The sequence below is a fragment of the Urocitellus parryii genome, chromosome 1 (assembly GCF_045843805.1).
Source record: "Urocitellus parryii isolate mUroPar1 chromosome 1, mUroPar1.hap1, whole genome shotgun sequence".
NCBI lineage: Eukaryota > Metazoa > Chordata > Mammalia > Rodentia > Sciuridae > Urocitellus > Urocitellus parryii.
Window position 1 is genome coordinate 213864999 of NC_135531.1, and position 26181 is coordinate 213891179.

The 26181-nt window shown below is 37.2% G+C and overlaps 1 protein-coding gene across 1 annotated transcript in view; it reads right to left on the minus strand.

The window, feature by feature from the left end:
* Cd302 (CD302 molecule) overlaps positions 1-21994 on the minus strand; it is a 32616-nt gene extending 10622 nt beyond the window's left edge. Inside the window, exons 1-2 of the mRNA XM_026393094.2 lie at positions 21880-21994; positions 5293-5403 (exon numbers count right to left, since the gene is read on the minus strand). Coding sequence (XP_026248879.1) covers positions 5293-5403; positions 21880-21946 — 178 coding nt within the window. The 5' untranslated portion in view covers positions 21947-21994. The remainder of the gene's footprint in view (positions 1-5292; positions 5404-21879) is intronic.
* Between the last annotated feature and the right edge of the window lie 4187 nt (positions 21995-26181).

The following is a 26181-nucleotide window of genomic DNA, read 5'->3' on the forward strand; positions in this document are numbered from 1 at the left end:
TCTATTATGAATATGAAATAAAATGGCAAACACCTTAATAGGGGAAAAATAGATCTCAGACTATTAAAAAGACAATTTGCCTTCCCAAAGAAAAATGTAACACAAGAAACGTGAAAACTCATCTTGCTTCTAAAATACGAAAAAAAAAATAAGAATTCCATATTAGCTTTATACATTTCTGGCTTTTATTGTAGAAAATGAGAACTAAAAGCAGTAGAGTAAAAGCATCAACTTTGTGGAGACAATTTGGTGATATAAGCCTAAAGCCTTAAAATAAGTATATTCTTTAACCCAGCAATCTTTAATCAATATATGCTAAGGTAGTCATTGGCTCTTAAACATATAGGCAAAGTCACATGTTCAACAATACCCAAATTTGTTTTCACAAATCACAGGCACAATTAAATTGGAAATAATCTAGGATAGTTTCCCTAGTCTAGAAGCACAGTTACCAAAATGTTAACAATTAAGTACCTCAGAGTGGTGCAGTTTAGGGTGATTTTGATTTTGTTTTTTAATTTTCATGTACATGATCATCTCTTATGTAAGTATGAAAAACTTTTAAAAGAAAAAATGAGACTGACAATTTAAAATACTTATTTAGTCCACAGAATTCAGCAAGATTCTTTGAGTCAGTTCACCTTTTAAAAACTTGGTAACTTTTATCAGCTCTAGCTCCTATCACATGTCTGTTAAATGTCACAATGACTTTTAACCTGTTTTACCCTAATACTTCTAAAATGTGACCAAAACAACACTCAAGAAAAATCCTAAAGAGAAATATTTAACTAGGTGATAGTTTAGGTTTAAGTATCCAGAGATGATGGTTTTTATTCTTTTCTTTGATCTTATGGCAGCCTTTAATAAACTTTAATGATATTTTTACACTACAACCTAATTAAATGTATATACTTAAATTATTATGTCAGGCAAATAAGACACATTTTCATTTTCTTAAATGGCAGAATAAATGCTTGTGCTGAATGCATTACCAGTGATACTACCTACTGAGATATAATTTAGCTCTTTAATTCTTTTTTATGACTAATGATATGTAGCTTATATGACCAAAAGGAAAGAGTGAAATATATATAATTTGTTATAAAGGTAAATGTTGTAAAATAAAATATTTTAGCTTTTCACAATTATTTTCTAAATGAGTAATATTAGAAAAGAAAGAAAATTAGCACATTAAGTAGCACAAAGCACTGTGAATAATATAAATATAGCTATCTGTAGGCCAAAACGTAACAAGTGACTTATTTTCTGTACTCCCAATGGTAAGTTTAAGAAGTTATTTGGGGGGCTGGGGCTGGGGCGGGGCTCAGTGGCAGAGTGCTTGCCTACTATGTGTGAGGCACTGGTATTTGATCCTTAGCACCACATACAAAAATAAGCAAATAAAGGCATGCTGTCCATCTACAACTACAAAAAAATGATTTTGTATGACTGTGAAGACTTTCTAGTAATAAGCTTTTTCTTCTTTATACATAGTAGAGAAAAAAACAATTCATGTTGATCTACTCTGCTGTTCTAAACAAAACACTACCATGTTAAAAATATGTGACAGTAATACTGACTAAATTTAGCTAGCTGTCTGACTCATCTATGAAATGGGTATTTCCAGAGTAGAAGAAAATGTATAGGATTATGAAAAAAAACAGAAGGAATTTTAGCCATGTATGAAGAACTTTTAAAAAATCAAAATTATAAATTTACAATTTATAATGTTGTGTGTCTGCTGGGGATAGAACCAAGGGCCTTATGCATGCTAGATAAGTACTCTATCACTAAGCCACACTTAATCCCCTGAATTTATAAATGTTTAAGTCGAGAAAAAGACAGTTTTATTTAGACATAAGACATTTTATGAAAAGATCTGTATATACTATGCAATATTCCTAAATAGCTACTCTAACTAGTTAATGGACTTCTAAATATAGCAATCAAAACTCAGGCTACAGAGCTGGGCATGTAGCTCACTGGGAGGGTACTTGCCTAGCATGTACAAGGCCCTGGATTCAATTCCTACAACTTAAAAAAGAAAGGAAGAAACAAAAAACACACAACCCTTGGGCTGGGGATGTGGTTCAAGTGGTAGCACGCTCGCCCAGCATGTGTGAGGCACTGGGTTCGATTCTCAGCACCACATAAAAATAAAATAAAGATATTGTGACAACCTACAACTAAAAAATATTTCTGAAAAACACAACCCTCAGGCCACAAAGTTATTCAGTGTTTGTTTGTTTTGTTTTTAATGCTTTTTAGTTGTAGGTGGACACAATACCTTTATTTTATTTATTTTTATGTAGTGCTAGGAATTGAACCCCGTGCCTCATAACATGCTATACAAGCATTGTACCACTGAGCCACAACCCTAGCCCATTATTCAGTGTTTTTAATTTAGTTTTGCTTAGTTTGCTAAAAAATTATTATGACTGGACTACATTTGAGTCATAGAGGAAGTAAATCAACACATTCATTTTGCTTCTGTATAGTCAACAGTTACTTAACTGAGACACATGTTAATGCTGACAATGAACTTTGATTTTGTAGTTTATACAAGCTAATAAGGATATAGGAACATGCTTTCTTGACTCTCAGCCTCAATATAACTTGTTACTGAAATACATACTAATGTCTAAGTATAGCTAATAGAAATTGTTTTTTAAAAAAGACAAAGTAGTTGGAGAGGAAACTTCATTTTAAAAAATCTTGTATAACCAGCCAAATTGCTGTTATTTTATTCAGCTGCCTTGAAATAAAATAATATTGGCACGTTGGAAATTTTGTCCTTTTTTCTAAAAGCTTATGCTACTCACCATTTGATAGGTAAGAATTTTCCAAGGGAAAATAATATGTATTAACTATGTGAATTAAAAACTGTTTGTTTTCTTTCATTATATAATAAATGAATATGATTTTAATTAAAGTATCTTTAATACAATTTGATAGGCCTCCAAAATGTTATATTAGTGAGTTGTTAGAAATTGTTTTTTAGGGGGAGGACACTTCTAAATGCTGGAATTGTGATTATGCCTAAGAAAACACATAAATAGTGGAGAGTATAGATTTTATACAGTAATAAAAACTATCTTTAGTAAGACCCAAGGACTCTCAAGTCACAAGCTATATTTTAGTTGCAAAAGATGCTTTCTTACAGCATAGCTTTAGTTTGAGCTAATGACTGCCAAAATCCAAAAACCTGAATTGCCTCCACTCCAAGCACACCTTTAAAAACAAGGGCTGGGAGGGCTGAGATGTCGCTCAGTGGCAAAAGCATCTGCAAAGCCCTGGATTCGATCCCCAGTTCCCAGGTGGGGGGAAAAGTTGGGACTGGGGTTGTAGCTCAGTGATAGAGTGCTTGCCTAGCACATGTGAGGCTCTGAGTTCGATCCTCAATACCACCAATAAATTAAATAAAGGTATTGTGTCCATCTACAACCAAAAAAAAAAAAAACAGGGCTGAGGATATAGCTCAAAAGTAGAGTGTATGCTTTGCATGTGCATGGTCCTGGATTCAGTCCTCAGCACCATGAAAAAAGAAAAAAATTTTGCCTGGTGCAGTAATATGTGCCTGTAGTCCCTGCTACTGGAGAGGTTGACTAAAGAATCTCAATTTCAAAGCCAGCCTGGACAACATAGCAAGACCCTGACTGAAAAAACAAAAGCATTTTTTAAAGTCTAAAATATATCACAATGTGAAATTGAGTGTATTTTTTTAATTTTTAAAAATAATTGTAAATGGACATAATACCTTTATTTTTATGTGGTGCTCAGGATGGAACCCAGTGCCTCACATGTGCTAGGCAAACACTCTACTATTGAGCCACAACTCTAGCTCAAATTGAATATGTATTCTAACTGAAAAAATAGCCCTTTTATCTTACTCTTCTTTACCACAGACTTACTTGGTGGGCTTATGTAATTTAACTTTTGCCCACACTGCATGCCTGCAACAGTAGTTCTGAAATAGAATAAAAAAGTGATGAAGAATTCTAAGCCTAAATCCCAACAGACCTTGGTGATAATTTTAACTCATTTACAAATTATGAAAATGAAATTCAGGGAAGACAATTTGCCAAGGTATTGTGTGTCAAACATTAACTTTGCTTTCAGGAATCCTGTTTTTACAATAAGTTGATGCTGTTTTTGAATTGTAGGTTAAACCTATGTATTTAGATAAATTGATGCTATTTCCTTTTTTTAAAATTTTTAGTTGTAGATAGACAAAATGCTTTTATTTTATATATTTATTTATTTTTATGTGGTGCTGAGGACCGAACCCAGTGCCTCACATGTGCTAGGCAAGTGCTCTGCCACTGAGCCACAACCCCAGCTCAATTGATGCTATTTCTACCTGGAGGCTAGCTCTTGCCATATATCATATATCATCATCCCCCTTCAGATACTTTTACTCTATTGCTTTTGGATTTTCAGGAAGAGATGTTATTTGTACTAGTTTTCCCCTATTCCTTTCTTTCTGTTTTTTCTTAAACCCACTTCACTCAGTATTTTATTTAAAACTCTCCATAGAGATTTCTACAATCCAAATTCTAATGACATTCACATGATTGTATCCAACGGCCTCTTCCTCATTCCCATCCTACTTAATTATCAGCCACGTTTGAGAAAGCTGCTTATCTTCTTTTTGAATCACTTTATTCTCTTGGCTTTCAGAGGAATCTACTAGTCCTCTTAAAGCCTGGCTTTAAAGGTCCCAGGACACCACACGAGCTGCATTTAATTGGTTAAAGCAAGTCATAAAGACCAACCTAAATTCAAAGGGAGGGCAAATAGATTGCTCATACTATATGGGTGAAGGGGGAGAAAAGGAGTTATTGACAGCCATCTTTGAAGACAGTAGCGTAGATAGATGCTGGGTAGGGAAGGCAGTCCTCTGTGAGAGGGAGCACCAGAACATGTCCAAGTCCATGCCTGTGTGGCCTTGAACAAATAACTAAACTTAATAAAAGAAAGATAATAAACTGCTTGATCGGTTTGTTGTGATAATTAAAGCTAGGTGAAATATGAAGTGCTGAAGTACAATGCGTGGCTCAAGGTACACACATTGCATAGACTCTGAAGTTGCTAAGATTCTGTCACTATTACGGACAGTATCATCCAACTATTGTCTTCTAAATCAAGAATTACATTCAGTTCTACTTGCATGTTGTAGAAGAAGAATTGGACATTAATTCTAAGAACCCAGAGAAAGATATGATAACATCACTTTTGAAACATATTAATGAATGCTGCTAATTTGTGAGAGGGGGGAAAAAAGCCACTTACCATGGTCAGTACACTGATTTCTGACATCTTCTATACTCTCAACTTTGATGGCTTCTTCAAGAAAAATGTAACAGCTGTCTTTGAACTGAACCCAGGCAGATGAAGGACAGTCTATGGAAAAAAAGAAAAATGCTGTTGTTAAAAAGATTTAACATGAATTCCTGAAGAATATTAGATATTTAATTTTCACACACACAAAGGCAATTTCCCTTGTTAAATATTTGTTAAACTAGTGTAACAGAAATTTGTTTCTCTTCATTATACATGTGGGGATGTATAATTTACAAGTCTTTAGATTGTTTAGCAATTCAGACATGTAAATTGCAGCATTATTACCAAGGCAACAAAGTCTCAAGGAAGACAACCAGTTAGAATTACAGGATTCTCTTTAAAGGTTATCTTTGCAATGTGTAATCACAATTTCAAAAGTCTTAAGAGCTTTAAAAATCCCTTTGTTCAAATTATACCTCTAAGAACAGAGAACAAGTGGTAGGATTATGAATATTCAGACATTTAGTATTGCACAGGAAAACAAGATGAACGTCCTTATGAATGTTCTTAATTTAACACTTCATCAAATCACATTCTTTGCTAGTTCTAGAAAACAGTCATATTTTTTTGCTATTCCTGTAGGATGGAAGAACATCTTCAACTATCTCTACCTTGGTCTCTTTTTGTTCACCATGATGATGTATATCTTTATGCCCAGGTTCTAGAATGTCACTAGTTAGCATTGTAAGTAAAAGTAAGACTGAAAGAGCTTAATTTCACTAAAACTGGAAGAAGGAATGGAATTCCTTAATTCTAGTGAATAAATGAGCACAAAGCACTATATTTCTATATTCTCTTAAGTTTATTTAAAATCACAAAGATTTTTTCCTATATAGTTTTATTTTCAAGACCTGTGCATATTATAATTTTTTTTAATATAAAAGAGTGGAAACAAGCCTTACTACAGAGATCAGAACTTACCAGTCATTTTAGCCTAAATTCAACACTTGATTTTACTGAGCTCAGAATATTCCAGAGGCCATTGGTTGTTCCCAATATTTGATCTCAAGCTTCTTACAGCCCAGAGAACATACCACCAAGATAGATTATTTCCCAGTCTTCTAGTAACTTCTGGATAATAAGCGATCACAAGTGAAGTGTTCAACACACAGGTCCTCCCTTCAAAGGCAAGAGTGTGCTCCTAATATCACATTTATTTCCCCACTTGCTAAACTGTATTAGCCACCTTTAATTATGTGACCAAAGGAAACACCCTAGGATAACAAAGCAACAAGATGGGTGGGTTGTAGGTGAAGCTGTCGTATCACACTCAATTGTAATGAGAGAGAAGTAAGCCATTGTTAATTTAGGTCACTCACGTATCAATTGGACAAATAACCTAAAAGGATGGACTACTTAAAATTATCCAAAAAATAAATAAATATATTCAAATTCATAAGATGTGAACTTTTGCTGGCTGCATGATATCTTATTTAAAAGTTAAACCACCCAAGATGTACTAGGATGAGGATAAGTGTCCCAAGACACCGTTTATTTTTTTAATGCAGATAGTGTTCCTTCCTGCTGTTTTATAAGCACATTATACATGTGGCGACCTTGGCTTGAAATCTGGCAAGAATCTAAAACGCTCTCCCTATGGTGGCTTAAAGATAATTGGAGAGGACAAAAAAAATTGGCAACAAGACCTTTTCTTTGAGAGAATTCTTATAGTGAAACATTAGGAAAAAAAGCTGGCTATAAAATTAAATGTACAGTATTATCCTAAGATAAAAAGAAGAAAACCCAGAAAGATTTAGGACATACCAGACACTATTGTAGGAGGTAGGTTCAGAGGGCCTGAAACCAAGGCATTTGGTTAAAAAACTGTTATGGAGCAGCTAGACCCTTCAATCCCTTTGCTGAGTAAGAGCACTTGGCCATCTCAGGTCTACTGTACACATTTTGCCTCTGCCTCTGAAAGCCTGGGCTTTACTCAGGTGAGAAACTTTTATTTCTTTAAATCTACTCCCAGACCATCAAATATTATTCTCTGCTCATCTTCAGAGGTGCAGGTCATCTGTCTATACCACCTTTCCCAAGACATCATCACTGGAATTTATTTTAACTTTCCCTCGAAATTTTACCACACAGTTCTTTCTCTCTTAAGCAACCATCTTATGGCAGCATAGGATATCAGAAAGAACAAAACCTTGAATTCAGGACAGGAGTTTTTATCTTGGTGGTTGTACCTTGGATTGCTTATCTTTTTGTCTATATTTTCTTAGGAAGGTAAGGGATAAATATCTACTTCATTGGATTGTTACAGTGAACATTAGCTAAGGTGCTGCAAAATTGCACCGCACAATGTTTAATACAGAGAAAGTAGTCAAAATATGTAGCTTTGGGGGGCCTGGGGTTGTAGCTCAGTGGTAGAGCACTTGCTTAGCATGTGTGAGGCACTAGGCTCAATCCTCAGCACCACATATAAATAAATAAATAAATAAAGGTATTGTGTCCATCTATAAAAAAATTTTAAAAAATATGTAGCTTTTGGCAACCATAATCACTCATCCAGTTTTATAACTGGTATCTTTCTCTCCTAGAATGTGACTACACTGAAAACACAGACTAAGTCTTAATTAATTTTTGGATCCCTAACACCTCAAATAGCTCTTGGACTATAACAGGGACTTTAAGTACTTACTGATTAATAAATCCTCATCTTCACCTCTATGGCTTATCATCTCTTGATCATCTTCAACTTGCTTCACTGTGACATGAAACATGCTATAGTCTAAAATATAACATATTCTGAAATATAACTGAACTTACCTTGCTGTCAATTCTCAATACTTTATTGATGTACTTTTTTAATATTTATTTTTTTAGGTATAGATGGACCGAACACAATGCCTTTATTTTTATGTGGTGCTGAGGATCAAACCCAGGTCCCACCCGTGCTAGAAGAGCACTCTACTGCTGAGCCACAATCCCAACCCCCAAAATCGATGTACTTTTTATTGAAATGCAACATGCATACAGCACACAAACATAAATACACAGCTTCATGAATTTTTTTATAAAACATACCCATACAATCATCAGCAAAATTAAACAATACATTAACCCTTCCAAAAGTAATCAACCTAACTTCTAATACCATAGATTAGTTTTGCTGGTTTTAGAATTTTATAGTAATGAAATTATACATGTTGGTACACTTTTGTGTCTGGCTTCTTCTGATAGACATTACTTTTTATTAAATTTTTTATTATAATTTGTTATACATGATGACAGAATGCAATTCATTTCATATTACACATATAGAGCACAATTTTTCAAGTCACTGATTGTACACAAAGTATTTTCACACCATTCATGTCTTCATACATGTACTTAGGGCAATCATATCTAACTCATTCTACTGTCATTCCTACCCCTTTGCCCCCTTTCTTTCCCTCCCTCCTCTTTGCTCTATCTAAAGTTCCTCCATTCCTCTCATACTCCCCTCATCACCATTATGAGTCAGCATTGATAGACATTACTTTTACAAGATTTATTTATGCTGTAGTGTGTACATCAATCACTGTATCACTTCTACTATATCACTGTATGAATTTATTCTTTTGTTGATGAATATTAAGACAGTTTCTAGTTTATGGTTATTACAAGTAATGACCTTATGAGCATTCTATGCATGCTTTCTCATAAGTGTATTTCTGGAGTAAATTGTTGGGTACTATACTTTGAACATCCCTTCCAAAACTCAGGTCAAAATTTAACTGACATATGATAGTATTAAAGGGTGAGACTTATAAAGAGGTGACTAGGTCATGATGGCTGTGTCCTTATGAATGGATTAGTGCTGCAAGAGTGGGTTAACAAGTGAGTAGTTTCCTCATAAAAGAGGAAAAAAGTTTGCCATCCAGTCCCCCAACTCTTGTATTTTTGCCTTCTGTTATGGGATGACACCGCAAGAAACCCTCACAGATGCCAGCATCTTGATCTTGGACTTCTCAGTCTTCAGAACTGTGAGAAAAGACATTTTTTGTTTTTTATGAATTACTCCATCTGTGGTATTCCATTTTACCAGTGCAACAGACACATCAAGTATGCATGTGTCCAGCTTTCAGATACTGCCAAATGCTTTTCCAAATGTAACTGTCATTCCTATAAGCAGTAAGTCATATTTTAAAAATCCAGTTTGATAATCCTTATCTTTTAATTGAAGGATTTCCATTCATATTTTATAAGTTGCTGATGAATCTGAATGTCTATATACCATCTATTTGGTATATTTTTATAAACAAATGTTTATAAAATGTCTCCTTTTTCTTCTCTTTTTTCCTGTCTTCTTTTTGGATTATTAAATATTTTTATATATTTTTTCCATTTCTTAACTTTTTAAATATATATTCTTTGATTTTCTTCTGTAGTGAATAACTTGAAAATTACAATATACAAATTTGACCTTTTAGCACCTAAAATAAGACTTTTACCACTTGCTGGAAAATGCTAGGATCACACAGTATTTTAATTTCTATGACCTCCCTTCCGTTGTATTGTTTGTTCTATTACTGTTTTGCATGGTCAGTGTTCCTTTAGCTTTATTTGCTCTCTCTGTTACTCTTTGTGCCTTCTTGCATCTCTTCATTACTGAGTGGGATAATTTTCCATTCAATTGAAGAAATCTCTTTGGTGTTTCTTTTTTTTTTTTTTTTTTTTTGGAAACTCCCTCAATTCGTGAAATTCTATAAATGTCTTTATACTGCGTTCATGCTTAAAGGTTATTTTTGCAAATATAGAATTCTAGAAATAGCAGCTCATCTTTTATTTAAGATGTAGTTTTGTTGTTTGGGGCTTTTATCATTTCTATTGAGCAATCAACTATCAATGTCATTGTTGCTGTTTGACCAATAATGTCCCCTTCCTCATTGTTCTTCCCAACTCACCCCTGCTGCTTTCAAGATTTTATTTGTTTTTGGATTTTAGCAGTTTTATAATGGTATGCCTACTTCTTAATGTTTTAATCCTACAAAGAATTCAATGCATTTCTTGAATCTGTGGCTTATTTTCATTGGTCACTTTAGAAAAGTCCTTGGCCATTATCCCTTCAAATATGCTTCTGCTCTATTCTCTCTCTCTTTTCTTTCTGGGACTCAAGCTACATATATATTAGACTTCTCACTATGTCCCATATATCCCTTTTGGACTCCCTCTATTTTTCTTATACATTTTTAATACTTTGGGCTGTCCATACTATAATCAGGAGTAAGGGGTAGTTGCTAACCTATTCTTCATTTATAACCTGAAGACAAAGGTAACTTTGGTTGTTGATGCTGTTAAACCATCTACTGAGCTCATGATGCCAGTGACTTTTCAGTTATAGAATTGTCATTTTATTTATTTATTTATTTATTTATTTATTTATTTATTTATTGGTATTGGGGATTGAACCCAGAGGCATTTTACTGAGCCACATCCCCTGCCCTTATTTATTTGTTTTAATTTTTTAAAATTTTGAGACAGATCTTGCTAGATTGCTGAGGCTGGCTTTGAACTTGCAATCCTCCTGCCTCAGCCTCCTAAGTCTCTGGTATTATAGGCATGCACCACTGTGCCCAGCTTTTCTTTATATATATTTTTATAGATTCTGGGTCTCTGGTAAAATTCTCAATCTTATCACCTATATTCTTGAACTTATCATAGAAGTCTATTTTGGATAACACAATTTCTAGGTCACCTGTCCTCTATCCCTCTAAACCCTCCCTGTCCTTTGCCCCTTGGGCCCGTTTCTTGTTGTGCCTGGTAGTTTTACATCAAATGCCATACACTGTGTAGGATAAAATGTAGTGCCTCTAAATGATGTTTTCTCCTCTTGGATGGATTCTGGTAGCTATCTGAGTAGCAGAGATCACTGGAATACAATCAGGGACTGAGTAAAGTGAGGAAGTGTTGAGAGTTTGTGGATTCCAAGTAAAAACCTGGATATTAACTAGAGTCTCTCTTTTTTGGTGGGTTAAAACTCAAATTTTTGTCTCAATGTCATTAGAATGTCTGAAACTGCCCTGCTTTTAGCTGTTTAAATTGGCAGTTCTCCTAATGGGAAAAGTTACACAGAATGTTGGAAGTGAATTGACTTAGGAACTGTCTGAGGTCTGTACACAGGATTCTCATGGAATTTGAGCCAGATTTCCTAATTGTTCATAGCAAGTATATTTAATTCCCATTACATTATAACCAGAAGCAGAATTCCCTCTTACACTTTTCAACAAGTTGTCAATAATTATTCATCTCTATCTATCCACCATCCATCCAACAAACATTTGCTGAATAACTCCTACATGTTGCTAAGACAGAATGCTCAGTGCATTAAAGAGGAGATATGTCCTAAAAGTGGTCAGTCTGATGAAAGAGTAAAATGGATATACATAAAAGGTATGAAAAGATATGATAAATATTATAAGACTAGAGAAGAAGGAGTATATAACTGTGTGGAATAAGAGAATGTTTCAAAAAGTGGGCAATATTTGAGCTAAATCTCACAGGATAGATGGGAGTTTCCATGCAAAAAGGAAAAAGTCCAGACAGAAGGAATGCCATAAATATCACAGACAGGCATCTCGTAAGAACTCAACAAATACTTGTTGCATGAGTGAACAAAAATATAAAGACAGGATTCTCCCTCCCTCTTTCTCCATGCCACCATAGAATGTGACATATTAGGTCATGACAGAGAAAACAAGCAGTCACTTCCAGAATGAAACTCAAACTGAAAATCATAATGGTGGCTCTCTGAATTGTAAGCTTTTATTATTTATTATTTCTCTCCCCGCCCCCTTATCCTAGTTTATTTTGATCCCTCCTGCTGCTCTTTTTTTCCTTAGCCTTGTGGAATTAAAGAAAATTGAAATGGAAATATATCCTTTTAGCATGTTTAATGACACCTGAGCATCTTTATAAATCACTGGACATTCTAAAACAGGTTGAGAAGTGTTCCCTAATGTTATTTCTAGTCAAAACTACAGATAGTGTTTTCTGCTGATAACAAGTACCTCTAGAATATACCAAAATGAAGAACGTTTAAAATACTGTTTATGTGAAATAAAGCATGTCTAATTATTAGTACATAGAAATATAATCAAAGCCCAAATCAAGCAAAACAAATGACTTCTTTGTATAAATGTAGTTCTTATACTTTATGAATTAAAATGACCTCTAATATACTGGTTAAAGTATATGCTTATTTCAGTGGAAGCTCATGTGTCAATTCTCCATAAAGTGTTCAACCCTTGCCCTCCTCATACCTCTGATTATTCTGAACTACTATAGAACTTTTCATTACACTTTGAATAAGAAGCCTTTTCTGGGGGTTGGGAATGTTGCTCAGTGGTAGAGTGTTTGCCTAGCATGTATGAGGCATTGGATTCAAGTCTCAGCACCACATAAAAATGAATAAAATAAGGTATTGTGTCCATCTACAACTAAAAAAAATAAAAAAATTAAAAGAAGGCTTTTCTGATTACAAGGACTAAATATATGTTCAGGTTACCCCAGATGATCGAGATTTATTGTAATAGGACACTATCTCAACAAACAAGCTTCTTAGGTTTTGGGGGTTTGTTTGTTTGTTTTGTTTGCTTGGATGGAAGCCAGGAGCATTTTACCACTGAACTACATCCTTAGCCCTTTTTATTTTTTCATATTTGAAGTAGGGTCTTGCTAAGTTGCTAAAGGCCTCACTGGGGCTGACCTCAAACTTGTCATCTTCCTATCTCAGTCTCCTGAGTTGATGGGATTACAGGTGCATGTTGCTGTGCCCAGCTCTCTTAAAAGTTCTTATACCAAGTCCCCTCTTGGGCTGCCTGCCTAGCTTAATTTAAGAAATTAGCCTTATTTTGATTGGTTGTGGCTAGGGTTGTACACCTAGTAGGGCACAAACCATAGGTACTTATACAGAACCACAGATAGTCATTCTTCTTGGAAAAGGAATTGTGCTACCCTTTGAGAGCCAGTATACAACCTATGGCACTCATCAAATCCTGCTCTATATAGTAGTTGTCTGATACTTATCCTGTTTCCCCTATTATATTGTTAACTGCATGACAGCAGAGACCATTACTTCATTAGTACCCTCATTAGTTACTATTGTCCTACTGTCAAAGCTGTCCTTGAACTTGTGATCCTCCTGCCCCAGCCTTGGCGTTGCAGATACACCACCACATCCAGCTTACGCTGCTATCTTGAACATGCATAGAAGTGGGACAGTGCAGGTGGTGCACGTGAGGCTTGGGGAAAAGTCTAGTTTGGACGGCACGATCTTGGGTATGTTATTTAACCTTACTACGCCCTTTATTTTTAAAAAGGGGATAACAATACTTCTCTGGGTGGTAGTGAGAAAGATATTCTGGGTGCTTGGGATTCCACAGTGAACTAAAAAGGAAAAAATTCCTGCCCTTATGTAGCTTATATTCTAACTGAAGCAGATGCATAAAAGCAAGATGAATAAGTAAAATAATGGGTTAGGGTTGGGGATGTAGCTCGGGGTAGAGCACTTGCCTAGAATGCATGAGGCCCTGTGTTTAATTTCTGGCACATGCGCGTGCACACACACACATACAGAAGTGTATTAACAATCTATTGCTAGTAACAAATCAGCTGTTCAAAGCAAGAAACATAGCAGGTACAGTGATGCATACTTGTAATCCCAGCTACTCAGAAGACTAAAGCAGGAGAATCTCAAATTCAAGAATAGCCAAGGCAACTAAGTGAGACCTCATAATTAAAAATAAAAGTGTTGGGAATGTAGCTCTGTGGTTGAGTACCCTTAGGATCAATCCCCAATACCTCAAATGAAAAAAAAAGACAAAAAAAAAAAAAACAACAACAATGATAACAAAAGACAAGAGATATTCTCTCTCTCTCTCTCTCTCTCTCTCTCTCTCTCTCTCTCTCTCTGTCTCTCTCGTACTGGGAATTGAACCTAGAGGCACTTAACCACTGAGCCACACCCCCAGTCTTTTTCATTTTTTATTTTGAGACAGGTTCTCACAAAGCTGCTGGGGGCTGGTCTCAAACTTGCAATCCTCCTGTCTCAGCCTCCTGAGTTGTTGGGATTACAGGCATGTGCCACCAAGCCTAGCAAGAAACATATCTCACAGTCTCTGAGTCAAGAATTCGGAAGCAGATACTTAGTTGGGTGACTCTGGCTTGGGGTTTTTCATAAAGTTGCAGTCAAGATGTTGGCAAGAGGGGCTAGGGCTGGATCTCAGAGGCAAGAGTGCTTGCCTAGCATGTGTGAGGCACTAGGTTGGATTTTCAGCACCACATAAAAATAAATAAAGGCATGCTGTTCATCTACAACTACAAAAAAATTTTTTTAAAAAAAGGTGTTGCCAAGGGCGGTAGTCATCTGAACACTAAATTGTAACTGGAAGATCAGCCTCAAGAAAGATCACTCATAAGGATGGTGAGCTGGTCTGGCTGTGGGCAGGAGGCCTCAGTTCCTCACTAGGTGATTTCTCCACAGGGGTGCTAGAGGATCCCCATGACACAGCTTCTTCCAGACTCAGTAATTCAGAGAGCAAGGTACAAGTGCAATGCCTTATATAATTCAGCCTCAGTTGTTACCTTCCATTATTTCTGTAATATCCTATCGGTTCTTGTATTAAGGTTTTCCAGGGAAACAAAACCAATAAAAGAGAGAGAGAGAGAGAGGAGAGAAGAGAGAGAGATGTAGATATATATATGAGAGAGAGAGAGAGAGAGAGAGAGAGAGAGAGGAGAGAAGAGAGAGAGATGTAGATATATATATATGACAGATACATATGGCAGGCTGGAGAACCAGGAAAGCTGGTGGTGTAATTCAGTCCTAGTCTGAGGCCTGAGAATGGTGGGGGATATTGTTGGAATCTAAAAGCCCAAGAACCAGAGATGTCTATATGATATCTGAAGGCAGAAGATGGATGTCTCAGTTCTAGCAGAGGGGCAGTTTTTGTTTCATCTGGATCCTCAATAGGATGAGGCCTGCCCACATTGATAAAGGGTAGTACCAATCTTCTCCAGAGACATTCTCACAGATGCACTGAGATATGTTATACCAGCTATCTAGGCATCCTGTAGCCCAGTCAAGTTTACACATAAAATTAAACTATTACAGTTATACAAGTAAGCCCTATACAATGTTGAAGTGGGCTCCACACACATATGAATATGAAGAGGTAAGAATCTTTGAGGGCCATCTTAGAGGCCGGCAGCCACAGATTAAGTACTAAGGAGAAAGAGAAAAAAGGAAAAGAAACAGAAGCAAGATCCTGAGTGTGGGGCTGGGGTTGTGGCTCAGCGGTAGAGCTCTCTCCTAGCACATGTGAGGCCCTGGGTTCTATTCTCAGCACCACATAAAATAAAATAAAGATATTGTGTCCATTTACAACCAAAAAATAAATATTTTAAAAAAAGATCATGAGTGTGGTGGTCAGGGTCTGGGTTGCACTTTTACAACAGTGTCTAGAAAAGATCACATTATAAAGAAAACAAAGATCTGAAGAAGCTGAAGGAAAAAGTCATATGGAGATGTAGGTTAGATAGAATAGTGAAAATAAGGCCCCTGAGATGGGACAAAGTGATGATGACAATGATAGCTAGTTATCAAAGATCATTGAGGAATAATGAAATCATATGTGATAAGTCTGAAAGCAAAAAAAAAGCTGTACACAGAAAATAGATTATTGACTTCTCCAAAAACTTTTAATTGCCTTCATAGGCTTATTCCAGCATTAGCTGTAACTCCAGTTAATTCAACAATGAATACTTAGGTCAGAGTGTGTGCCCCAGAAATAAGCTTTAGGCATTACTCAAGATATATATTTATTTTGAAAAGAACAGTGTTAAAAAGAGGCAGGAGCCAGGCACTGTGGGGCACGCCTGTAATCCCAGTAGCTTGGGAGTCTGAGACAGGAGAATCATGAGTTCAAAGCCAGCCTCAGCAACTTTGAGGCACTAAGCAACTCAGTGAGACCCTTTCTCTAAATAAAATACAAAATAGGGCTGTAGATATGGATCAGTGGTTGAATGCCCCTGAGTTCAATCCCCAGTACAAAAAAAAAAAAAAAAAAAAAAAAGAGGCTGGAGAACTCCTGTGAGGATAGTTGTTGAGGTTCATGCACCTCATGAGCAGAACGCTAACCCAAGTAAGTTATCTTCAATGCTAAGTATTTTTGCTCTAATCCTGTTATAATTAAAGACCTGCCCACAAAGCTCTCCACAAAGTGGTTTTCTATTAGTCTTATTTTTTAACAGCTATCCTGAAAGATAGGTGGTTGTTAATAATGACCTAAATGACTTTTTAGGGATTTTATAATTTTATAATCCCCTCTATTAATTTAATATGTACAGATGGGGCTGGGGTTGTGGCTCAGTGGTAGAGTGCTTGCCTAGCATGTGCAGGGCACTGACTTTGATCCTCAGCACCACATAAAAATAAAATAAATATATTGTGTCCAACTAAAATTAAAACAAAATATTTTTTTTAAAAAATATGTACAGAAACTTAGGAATCTGATGAAAAATTGAAGTTATATTGAACTCTAAAAGTTTCCTCTGCCTAAAATTATCTGTGCTAAAAGAATAAAATGACATATCCCAAGGAAATTTTGCATAACCAGTCAAGTCTACTAAAATTCTGTTTCCTTATAAGCTATTTTTTTGTTTTGTTTTTGTTTTTTTTTTAACAGCCTGGCACAGCACAAGAGGAAGCAGTCCTTGGAACATGCTTGTTCTAAATATTAACATAGATAAAATAAAAATGTTCTTCTCTTTCCTTCTCAATAAAAAGACCTTTGCTCCTCTGCTATTAAGACACGAATTGGTGATATTGTGCAGTATAGGTGTAACAAGAATTGTAATGCATTCCACTGTCATTTATTTTTAAAAACTCAAAAATTAAAAAAATAAAAATAAAAGGTAGATAGTAGACAAAAATAAAGAAGAATCTCTGGAATTAAAAAAAAAGAGAGAGAGAATTGTAGCCAGGTGTGGTGGTGCACACCTGTAATTCCAGCAGCTTGGGAGGTAAGGCGGAGGATCACAAGTTCAAAGCTAGCCTCACTTAGCAAGACCCTATCTCAAAATAAATACTACTACTACTACTACCACTACTACTACTACTACTACTAATAATAATAATAATAATTATAATAATAAAAAGGGCTGGGAATTTAGCTCAGTGGTTAAGCACCCATGGGTTCAATCCCTGGTACCAAAAAAGAAAAGAGAAAGAGAATTGCAGCCACTTATCTTCATAAGGACAACTTGGCAGGACAGAAGAGGAGGGGCTGTTTGGATTTATAATAATCCAGAGGTCCTGTGGCTGTGCTCTCAGCTGCAAGGTCTGCGTGAATCCCAAGGGAGTTGAGCTATTCCGACACCCCTTCTCTTTTCAGCATCTTCCTTCCCAGCCTAGCTTCCAAGATTCCCACCTCCATCTTCTCCCCTCACTTGGCAGAAGAGCTGCCATGATACTCTTTCATAGAAGAGGTGGCCAGTGTTCATCTGTACATTTCTCACTGGGCATTACTGGTCTGCTCTCACAGATTCAGTCTCAAGGTTTTTTTTTTTTTTTTTTTTTTTTTTAAAGAGAGAGTGAGAGAGGGGAGAGAGAGAGAGAGAGAGAGAGAGAGAGAGAGAGAGAGAGAATTTTTTTAATATTTATTTTTTAGTTCTCGGCGGACACAACATCTTTGTTTGTATGTGGTGCTGAGGATCGAACCCGGGCCGCACGCATGCCAGGCGAGCGCGCTACCGCTGAGCCACATCTCCAGCCCCAGTCTCAAGGTTTGCTCTCAAAATCTAAAATAACCCACCCACCAAATCAATAAAATACATGTACAATAAAAAAACTGTGAAAGATAACTATTTCAACACGTGATTTTCAGCGTATAAGTAAATTCTTAAAAGCTCTCAACAATGAAAGAAATCTTAAAATAATACTTAAATTCACATTTTTTAATATTTATTTTTTTTATTTTAGTTTTAGGTGGACACAATATCTTTATTTTTATGTGGTGTTGAGGATTGAACCCAGCGCCCCGTGCATGCCCAGGCAAGCGCGCTACCTCTTGAGCCCTTAAATTCACATTTTTATTGGAAGAAAAATATTAACATTTCAAAACTTACAAAAATATTCTAATGTTTAATCTGAGAGAAGCTCCCCTGAAACAACTTTGCTACCTAGAAGGGTCAGAAAATGTGGCATTGATAGATTTAAGAGGATTTAATGTTTTTAATTCAATTATGAGATGAGTTCATTGCAGAAGTAACATAATTTGAAAGAAAGTATAATCCAGTTATCCTCTACTTTCAAACCATTCACCACAATTTTTCACTATTTTATTATAAGTTAGAATAAAGCACGAAGACACAAATCAAAACAAATCCACAGGACACTAAATCCCCGCTGTTCTGGATCTTCATTCTAGTAAGACAAGTAACAGGCAAGAGGACAGATGAATAAACAAAATGCATTTGAAAGTGCTTCAGTTACAACATGGAGATGGAACAGAAAAATATGGTGTTTATGGAAGGGCTTAGGAGGTGACATGAACAGAGATCATGTGAAGAATGGTGAAGAAAGGGCAGCCATGCCAAGGACAAGTGGGAAATATTCTGTGCAAAAGGACCAGAGGTGTCAGTGTTCCCAGAAGGTCAGTGTGGCTAAACAGGGTGAATGTCAGGAAGTGTTGTAATGTAAGAGATGACGTTAGGGAGAGAGGGAAAGCCAACTCATCTAGTTTTAAAGTCATGGCAATTCAAAATGAGAAATCTAGATTCTGACACAAAACTTGGGATGTAGTTAGAGGTACAACACTTGCTTGCTTATTTGAGACCCTGGGTTTCATCCTTAGCACAAAAACAAAAACAAAAATACCAAAACAAAAATTTATATACACTTGTCCCATGCCATTCATGGGAATCACTGACCCAAAAGATATATGCTGATCATATACTACATGGAAAATCCATTACAGAGCTTTTAAAAGACATATCATAACTTTACTTAGAAATTGAATGTCTGGTCCACTGTATTTTTGTTTTTGTTTTTGTTTTGAGTGCTAGGGAGCAAACATAGGCTCTCACACATGCTAGGCAAGTGCTCTACCACTGAGCTACATCTCATTGTGACTTTTAAGATAATAACTAAGAACAATGTAAGATTCCTTCACTAAATAAATAACCGATAAGAATAACAATGATTTCTATTTCAACATTACATTTAAACTTTAATATTATAAGAGATTTTCTGTTAAGATGTTGTCATTCAGCTAACTCTGTGATAACTTTGACAAGTTCTTTGGATACTTAGTTCTAAACCATTTTAAGCCAAATGTAATTCCTGATCTTGTCTGGATAGATTTGTGAGATACTGTGATGAAAAGCATCCCAGTTATTCAGCCTTACAACATTATAAAGAATGTGAATGTGCTCAGAAACCATAAACATCCAACATAGAGCAGAACTCACATGATGTTTTCCAGTTGCAATAATTACCCTGCCATTTGGATGAAATTAGCAAAGGGAAGGAAATCAAGTTTTACCATGTTAATAAGCACCATCCACAGAGTTCTCACTAGTGCTCATAACAGCCCTATGAAATAGGTATTATTTCCGTGTTACTCAAGTGCAGTTAAGTTGGGTAACAAGGGCAAAGCTCATACTTTTTCTAGATTAATCTTTAAAAGCGCCTGAGAGAAGCTGATTATAGCTTGAAATTATTCAACATGCACTTCTTTCTTCTAAAGCTCTCAAAAACTCTATTTATCCACACTAGACTTATAAAAGGAAAAGACTATAACTTGCCAAAGAAAAGTTTGTTTTCTATTGCTGGTCAAAACAGCTTCTCTGAAAAGGAAAGATACCAAAATCTGGAAACTGATTCTCTTTCAAAATCTGTCAAGATATATATATATATATATATATATATATATATATATATATATATACACACACACACACACACACACACACACACACACACACACATATATTTTTTTGACTGAAGTACAAATGTATAACACTGCAGAGGGTGGTTCAATGGGAGTTCAGATGTGACTGGCTCAGGAGGATGTGCATAAGGAGAATTCAGAAACAGGTCAGCCTTCACAGAATCTCCAGTCCAGCCTGACTTAGACACAAGATGTATGGGTTGAACTGTGAAAACTGGTACATCTTGCTCTGCTCCTCCAATTGGTAGCAGATGGCATAACTGGTCATAAATGCTGGTCCACAAAAGCTTTCAGGAGAGGAGCTTTGAATTTGTAAGCAAGTTCTAGCTGCTTACTCTGCTGCCACTTCCATCTCTGAGGGCCTTTAAAATATTCCTGCCTGTCAGCAGACTTCATAGGAAGTTATAAAAAAGGCAGTGAAATTGGTGTGGGGGGGGGGATCTCTTGCATAATCCTTTTGTTCAAGCCAATGCAAGCATTTAGTTCTTGTTTATTTTGCTGTGTAATTCCTGGAACTGTTAAATCAATAGTGTTTTTGGATGAAAGTCTTCCCCAGAGGTTCCCCATCAACATATTTTTAACATCACTGTGTAGAAAATTTGTTTAAGACACATATTCAACGGAATTGTCTATTTTCTTCAGGACTCATTTTGGAAATGACTAATTGTGTAATTTTTCATATGTCACTCGCACAACAGCAGATCAAATATTTTATTATTTATTTTGTGTGCGGTACTGGGAATCAAACCCAGGGACTCACGCATGCTAGGCAAGCTCTTCACCATTAAGTTACATCCCAATCCCTTTTTATTTTGAGACCAAGCAGGTCTTGCTAACTTGCAGAGGCGGGCCTCGGATTTTGGATCCTCCTGCTTCAGCCTGGAGTAGTTAGAATTATAGGTAAGTACCTGTATCTGCCGCAAAGTTTTTTGTTGTTTTTCTTGTTGATGATTGTTTTTTTTTTAAATCACGACTTAGTGGAATCCAACTCTCGCATGTACACGTCCCTCTTCCATCCAGGGGTTATTTGGCTGAACCCTTTTCCCGTTTCAAAAACTTGAGCCCCAACCAATTGGACAAACAACTGGCGCCTGCTAAAGAGGGCTTACTTCCTCCCAGCACCCCCTACCCACGCTGCGCCCTAGCTGGGGAAAATCTCAGCTGCCAACATTCTCGCTTCTCAATGACCCAAATGTGCCTGAAACTACTCAGGTCGAGGGACTAGATCTGAGTCCCTCCGCTCTCTGGCCAATCAGCCTGGTTGCGGGGTGTGGGGCGGGGTCCCTCCGGAGGCCCTCCCCGCGGAGTGGGGTCTGAACTGAAGTTGTAGGCACTGGGGAAGGAGCCCTCACGTTCTCCGCCACCTCCCTTCGGGGCGCTCTCTGGAGACCCACGGAACCCCGAGGGGCGAATAGGGATATGACCAGATAGCAGGGTCCAAGGGGGAGCCTGGGGTGTGCGTGCAGAAAAGGGCGAGATGTCCCGCCCAGGTGCACCCCCTCTGAGCCGCCCCGGTGCGGGTGGCAGTGGACAGTCTCTGCTGGCTCGCTGTTCTGGCTCTCGGGCCGGGGCCGGGGCACGGCAAGGGGCAGCTTACCCGCGACCGTGGCAGCGACAAGGCCCAGCAGTGGCAGTAGCAGCTTGGGTAGCACGGCCCGGGGCATGACGGCGGCAAGAGCCAGAGGGCGGGCGGCAGGCGACAGCGGGCCGGAGCGGGGCGGGGGCAGTGCTTCTCGGAAGTGGAGCTGCAGTCCCGACCCCTCCCACCGCCCTGGCCAAGGGAGTGCGCTACAGAGGGTCCCACCTAACGCTGACCCGGGCTCTCCAGATTGCGCAAAAGGGGCTGGAAAGAAGCCTTATGAAACTTCCCTCTTCAATTGGGGGGAAAAATAAATAAAACAAATAAACTTTTTTGGGGGGGTTGAAGTAATCTCATACTTTCGAAAATGTTGCAAAAATAGTACAAAGCATTTCTGTAACCCTTCGGGCAGCTTCTCGAAATATTAACTTCTTATGTAACTCTAGTAGAAAGATCAAAACCAGGAAATTACCACTGATATACTACTATTCGCTAAACTATTCACAGAATTTATCACAGTTTGCCAATGTCCTTCTCTTTAGTGCTCTTTTCCTATTCTAGGATCCAATCCAGGATCATACATTACATTGAGATGTCACATCTCCTTAGTTCTTTTAATCTCAGACAGTCTTCTGTCATTCTGACTCTTTCCTGATCGAAACCATTTGTAAAAGTACTGGCAGTCTTGTGTAGAATAATCTTGGGTTTTGATTTGTCTGATGCTCCTTCTGATAGGCAAGGGTACCACAGAAGTGATACCACTCAGGAGACACATGGCATCATTATGTCTCATTACTGGTGAAGTTAAAAACCTTTTCTGTCACTGACTCTTGGATCAAGAGGCTTTAAATTATGCTATAAACTGATTCTGTAATGTGGGTATCGATTATATAGCTATAGCTTGACCCATGAGAGTCTCTGGAGCCAAACAACACAAACCAGGGCCAATCATGCTGCTTGATTCAGCCTCATGTACTGGGAAAAGAGTTCTGTAAAATCAAGCCTAACCTAAACAATATGAAAGCAAACAACCCAATTAAATAATGGGCAGACTGAAGAAGACATCAAAGAAGATACATAGGTGGTAAATAAGAGTAGGAAAAGATGCTCAACATCAAATGTCATTAGAGAGTTGCATATTAAAACAGAAATTAAATACTACTGCACATCTGTTAGAATGGCCCAAATCTAGAATGTTAACAATAAATCCTGGTGAAAATGTGGAGCAATAGGAACTCTTATTCATTGTTGGTGGGATTTCAAAATGGTATAGCCACTGTGGAAGACAGTCTGGCAACTTCCTACAAAACTAAATGCTCTTACCATACAATCCAGCAATCACAAATCCGTGGTATTTACCCAAATGAGTTCCAAACTTATATACATGAAAAAAAACTGCACACAAATTCTTGTTATCAGCTTTGGTTGTGATTGCCAAAACCTGGAAGCAATCAAGATGTCTTTCAAGAGGTGAATGGATAAACAAACTGTGATACATACATACAATGAAATATTCTGTGCCAAAAATAAATGAGCGATCTAGCTAAGACATGGAGAAACCAATATGAGCAGGCTATGATTCCAATTTATGGCATTTTAGAAAAGGCAAATTATGGACATAGCAAAAATATAAAATGATTTCCAGGGGGGCTGGGGATATAGTTCAGTTGGTAGAATGCTTGTCTTACATGCACAAGGCCATGGGTTTAATCCCCAGCAACACACACACACACACACACACACACACACACACACACACACGAAAAGAAAAGGAAAAGAAAAAGAAAAGAAAAAAGTTGGTTTCCAGGGCTTGACAGGGCTGAGGAAAAAAAAAAAGGAATGAATAGGTGGAACACAAAGGATTTTTAGAAAATGAAACTAATTCTTTGTGATGCTATAATGTAGATCATATCATTATATATTTCTCAAAATCCATAGAATTTACAAAACAAAGATTAACCCAATTGTAAAACAGGTCCAAGGTAGGTATAGTTAGGCTCCCTTACCAAAGCTCCCAGCAGGCTATATTTTTAGTATATAGCTAAGGTCATGAACATCCTGATTTAGCATATGAACTCACGGTCATAAACATTTGCTTGTGAGCATGCGCCCACTTATGTAACCTGTTGGCAATGTGCCTTTCTTGTCTGATTTGTCTATTAAAAAAGGGGGGTCTATGGAAATGGTTCAGGGGTCTAAATGGAACTGTCTGGGGCTGGAGCTGGAGGCTGATAAAAGTGTCTTCTTCTACCTACTGGGATCCTGAATGTGTTTCCTAGGGTCTGATCCTTTTCCGACACCAATGTAAACTGTGGACTTCAGTTAAAAATAATGTATGAATATTAGCTTATTGATTTTAACAAATGTACCACTCTAATGGAAGATGTTAATAATAGGGAAACTGAGTGTACGTGTAAGGAAGTATATGGCAATACTTTTTGCACACCCCAAAACTAAAGTGTATTAAGAAAATAAAGTCTAGCCCTTTTCAAATCCTTTCTAGCCACTTTTATGCTTCTGATAGTCCAGTCTGAAATGGAGTAATTATATCAATTAAATTTGATCAAAAGGATCCATAAGGAGAGCCATAGAGTGTTAGATGTAGTGCATGCCATCCTCATTTACTGATAAGAAAATTGAGATCAAAACAGGGATAAGACTTACCCACGGATACATAGCAAATACAAAAAATTGAGCCACAGCCCAAGTCTTTTGCTGGATTCTCCCATGATTCTAGGTTCAGTCTGCCAAAGTTTCAAAGTCTTGCATAACTTTTTATTTCCATTAAAGATGTCAATAATGGGTCTACATTACTAAACCCAAACTTGAAAGCAAATCATTCCAAAGTTTCTTGTGCATTTAAATATTGGCACATCTTGATTCCAGTTGGACTCTTGCCCTGCTAACTAGTAAAATGAACAGTTCTATGAAATCATGCAATTGAAAAAGTTCTCTTCTCCACTCCCACCTCAGGCCACAAAATATATTTATTTACATATGTATTTATTTTTTATTAGAGCTTTATGGTTATACATAATAGTTGGGTTCATCCTGACAGATTCATACATACATAGAAACAAAACTTTATTAATGAGGAGTCACTGTTTTTCTTTTTTCTTTCTCAGCTTCTTAACCTTTGAATCTCTTTTCCCACCTCTTTCAGGAAACAAACGAACAAAAACAAAACAAAAAAAACCCTGAAAAAACTTTAATCTTTCTTCTGCCTCTGACTATGGCCCATCTCTACTTCCTAAAATACTTTACACTTTCATTTCCACCATCTTCTCAAAATCTAATGTTCCCCATTTCCTAACTTCCCTTTCATGTTTCGGCTTATGTTTCCATTTGGATTGTGGCCCCACCATTCTGTTGAATTTCCACTGGCTAAGATCACCAATGGTTTCCTAATCTTGGTCTGACTTCACTTCTTAGTTCTTTAGTGATGGGATCAACATCAGCTTGGTCCAACATCATACAAAAAAGTTATTTGGACCAGGTGCAGTCGTATACTCCTGTAATCCCAGTTACTTAGGATGCTGAAGCAGGACGATTGCAAATTTGAGCAAGAACTTGCCTCCAAGAAAGCAGGGAAGGGGCTGGGGATGTAGGTCAGCAATAGAGCATTTGCCTAGTGTGTGGAAGCCCCTGATTTCAATCCCCAGTTCAGGATGAAGGCAAGGTTATTTGGCCAGGGAATTAAGCACCCAGACTCTTCAGAGGACTGATCACCAACCCACATAAGGTCCTTTGGTTTGGCATTGCTGAGCCCTCCTCTGGCCTGAGATAGTAAAACGTAAGTAACTATTATAGTTTGGATATTAGGTGCTCCCCCCCACACACACCTCAAAGTTCCTGTTAATGCAGAAATGTTAGAGATAGATTGGGTTGTGAGAGTTTTAAGCTAATCAATTCATACTAGTTTGACTTTCCCTCCTCTAAGTTGTTCACAGTGACACAAAAGCTGACTAAAACAGTAACTGTAGCCTAAAATGGAGGGCGAGTCCTTCTCTGTGTATTTCAGCTGTGTATTTTCAGTGGGGAAAAATCAGATTAAGGGAAAAGGCTGATGAGGGAACCCGTGAAAAGGCAGGTGCAAGTAATCCAGGGCAGGGGTCGGGGATAAGGATCTAAAATAATACAGTTAGCAACTGGAGATAACCTGCTTTTTGAGAAGTTCAATGTGAAATGAGAAAACTGCTGGCTTAGGGGACATGAGAAAGAGGATCTGAGGATGACTTCTGGGCTTCTAGCTGGGGAGACAGAATATGCTGTCATCATATTAACTGAAAGAGGATGGTTGGAGAAATGGAAAAGAAGTTT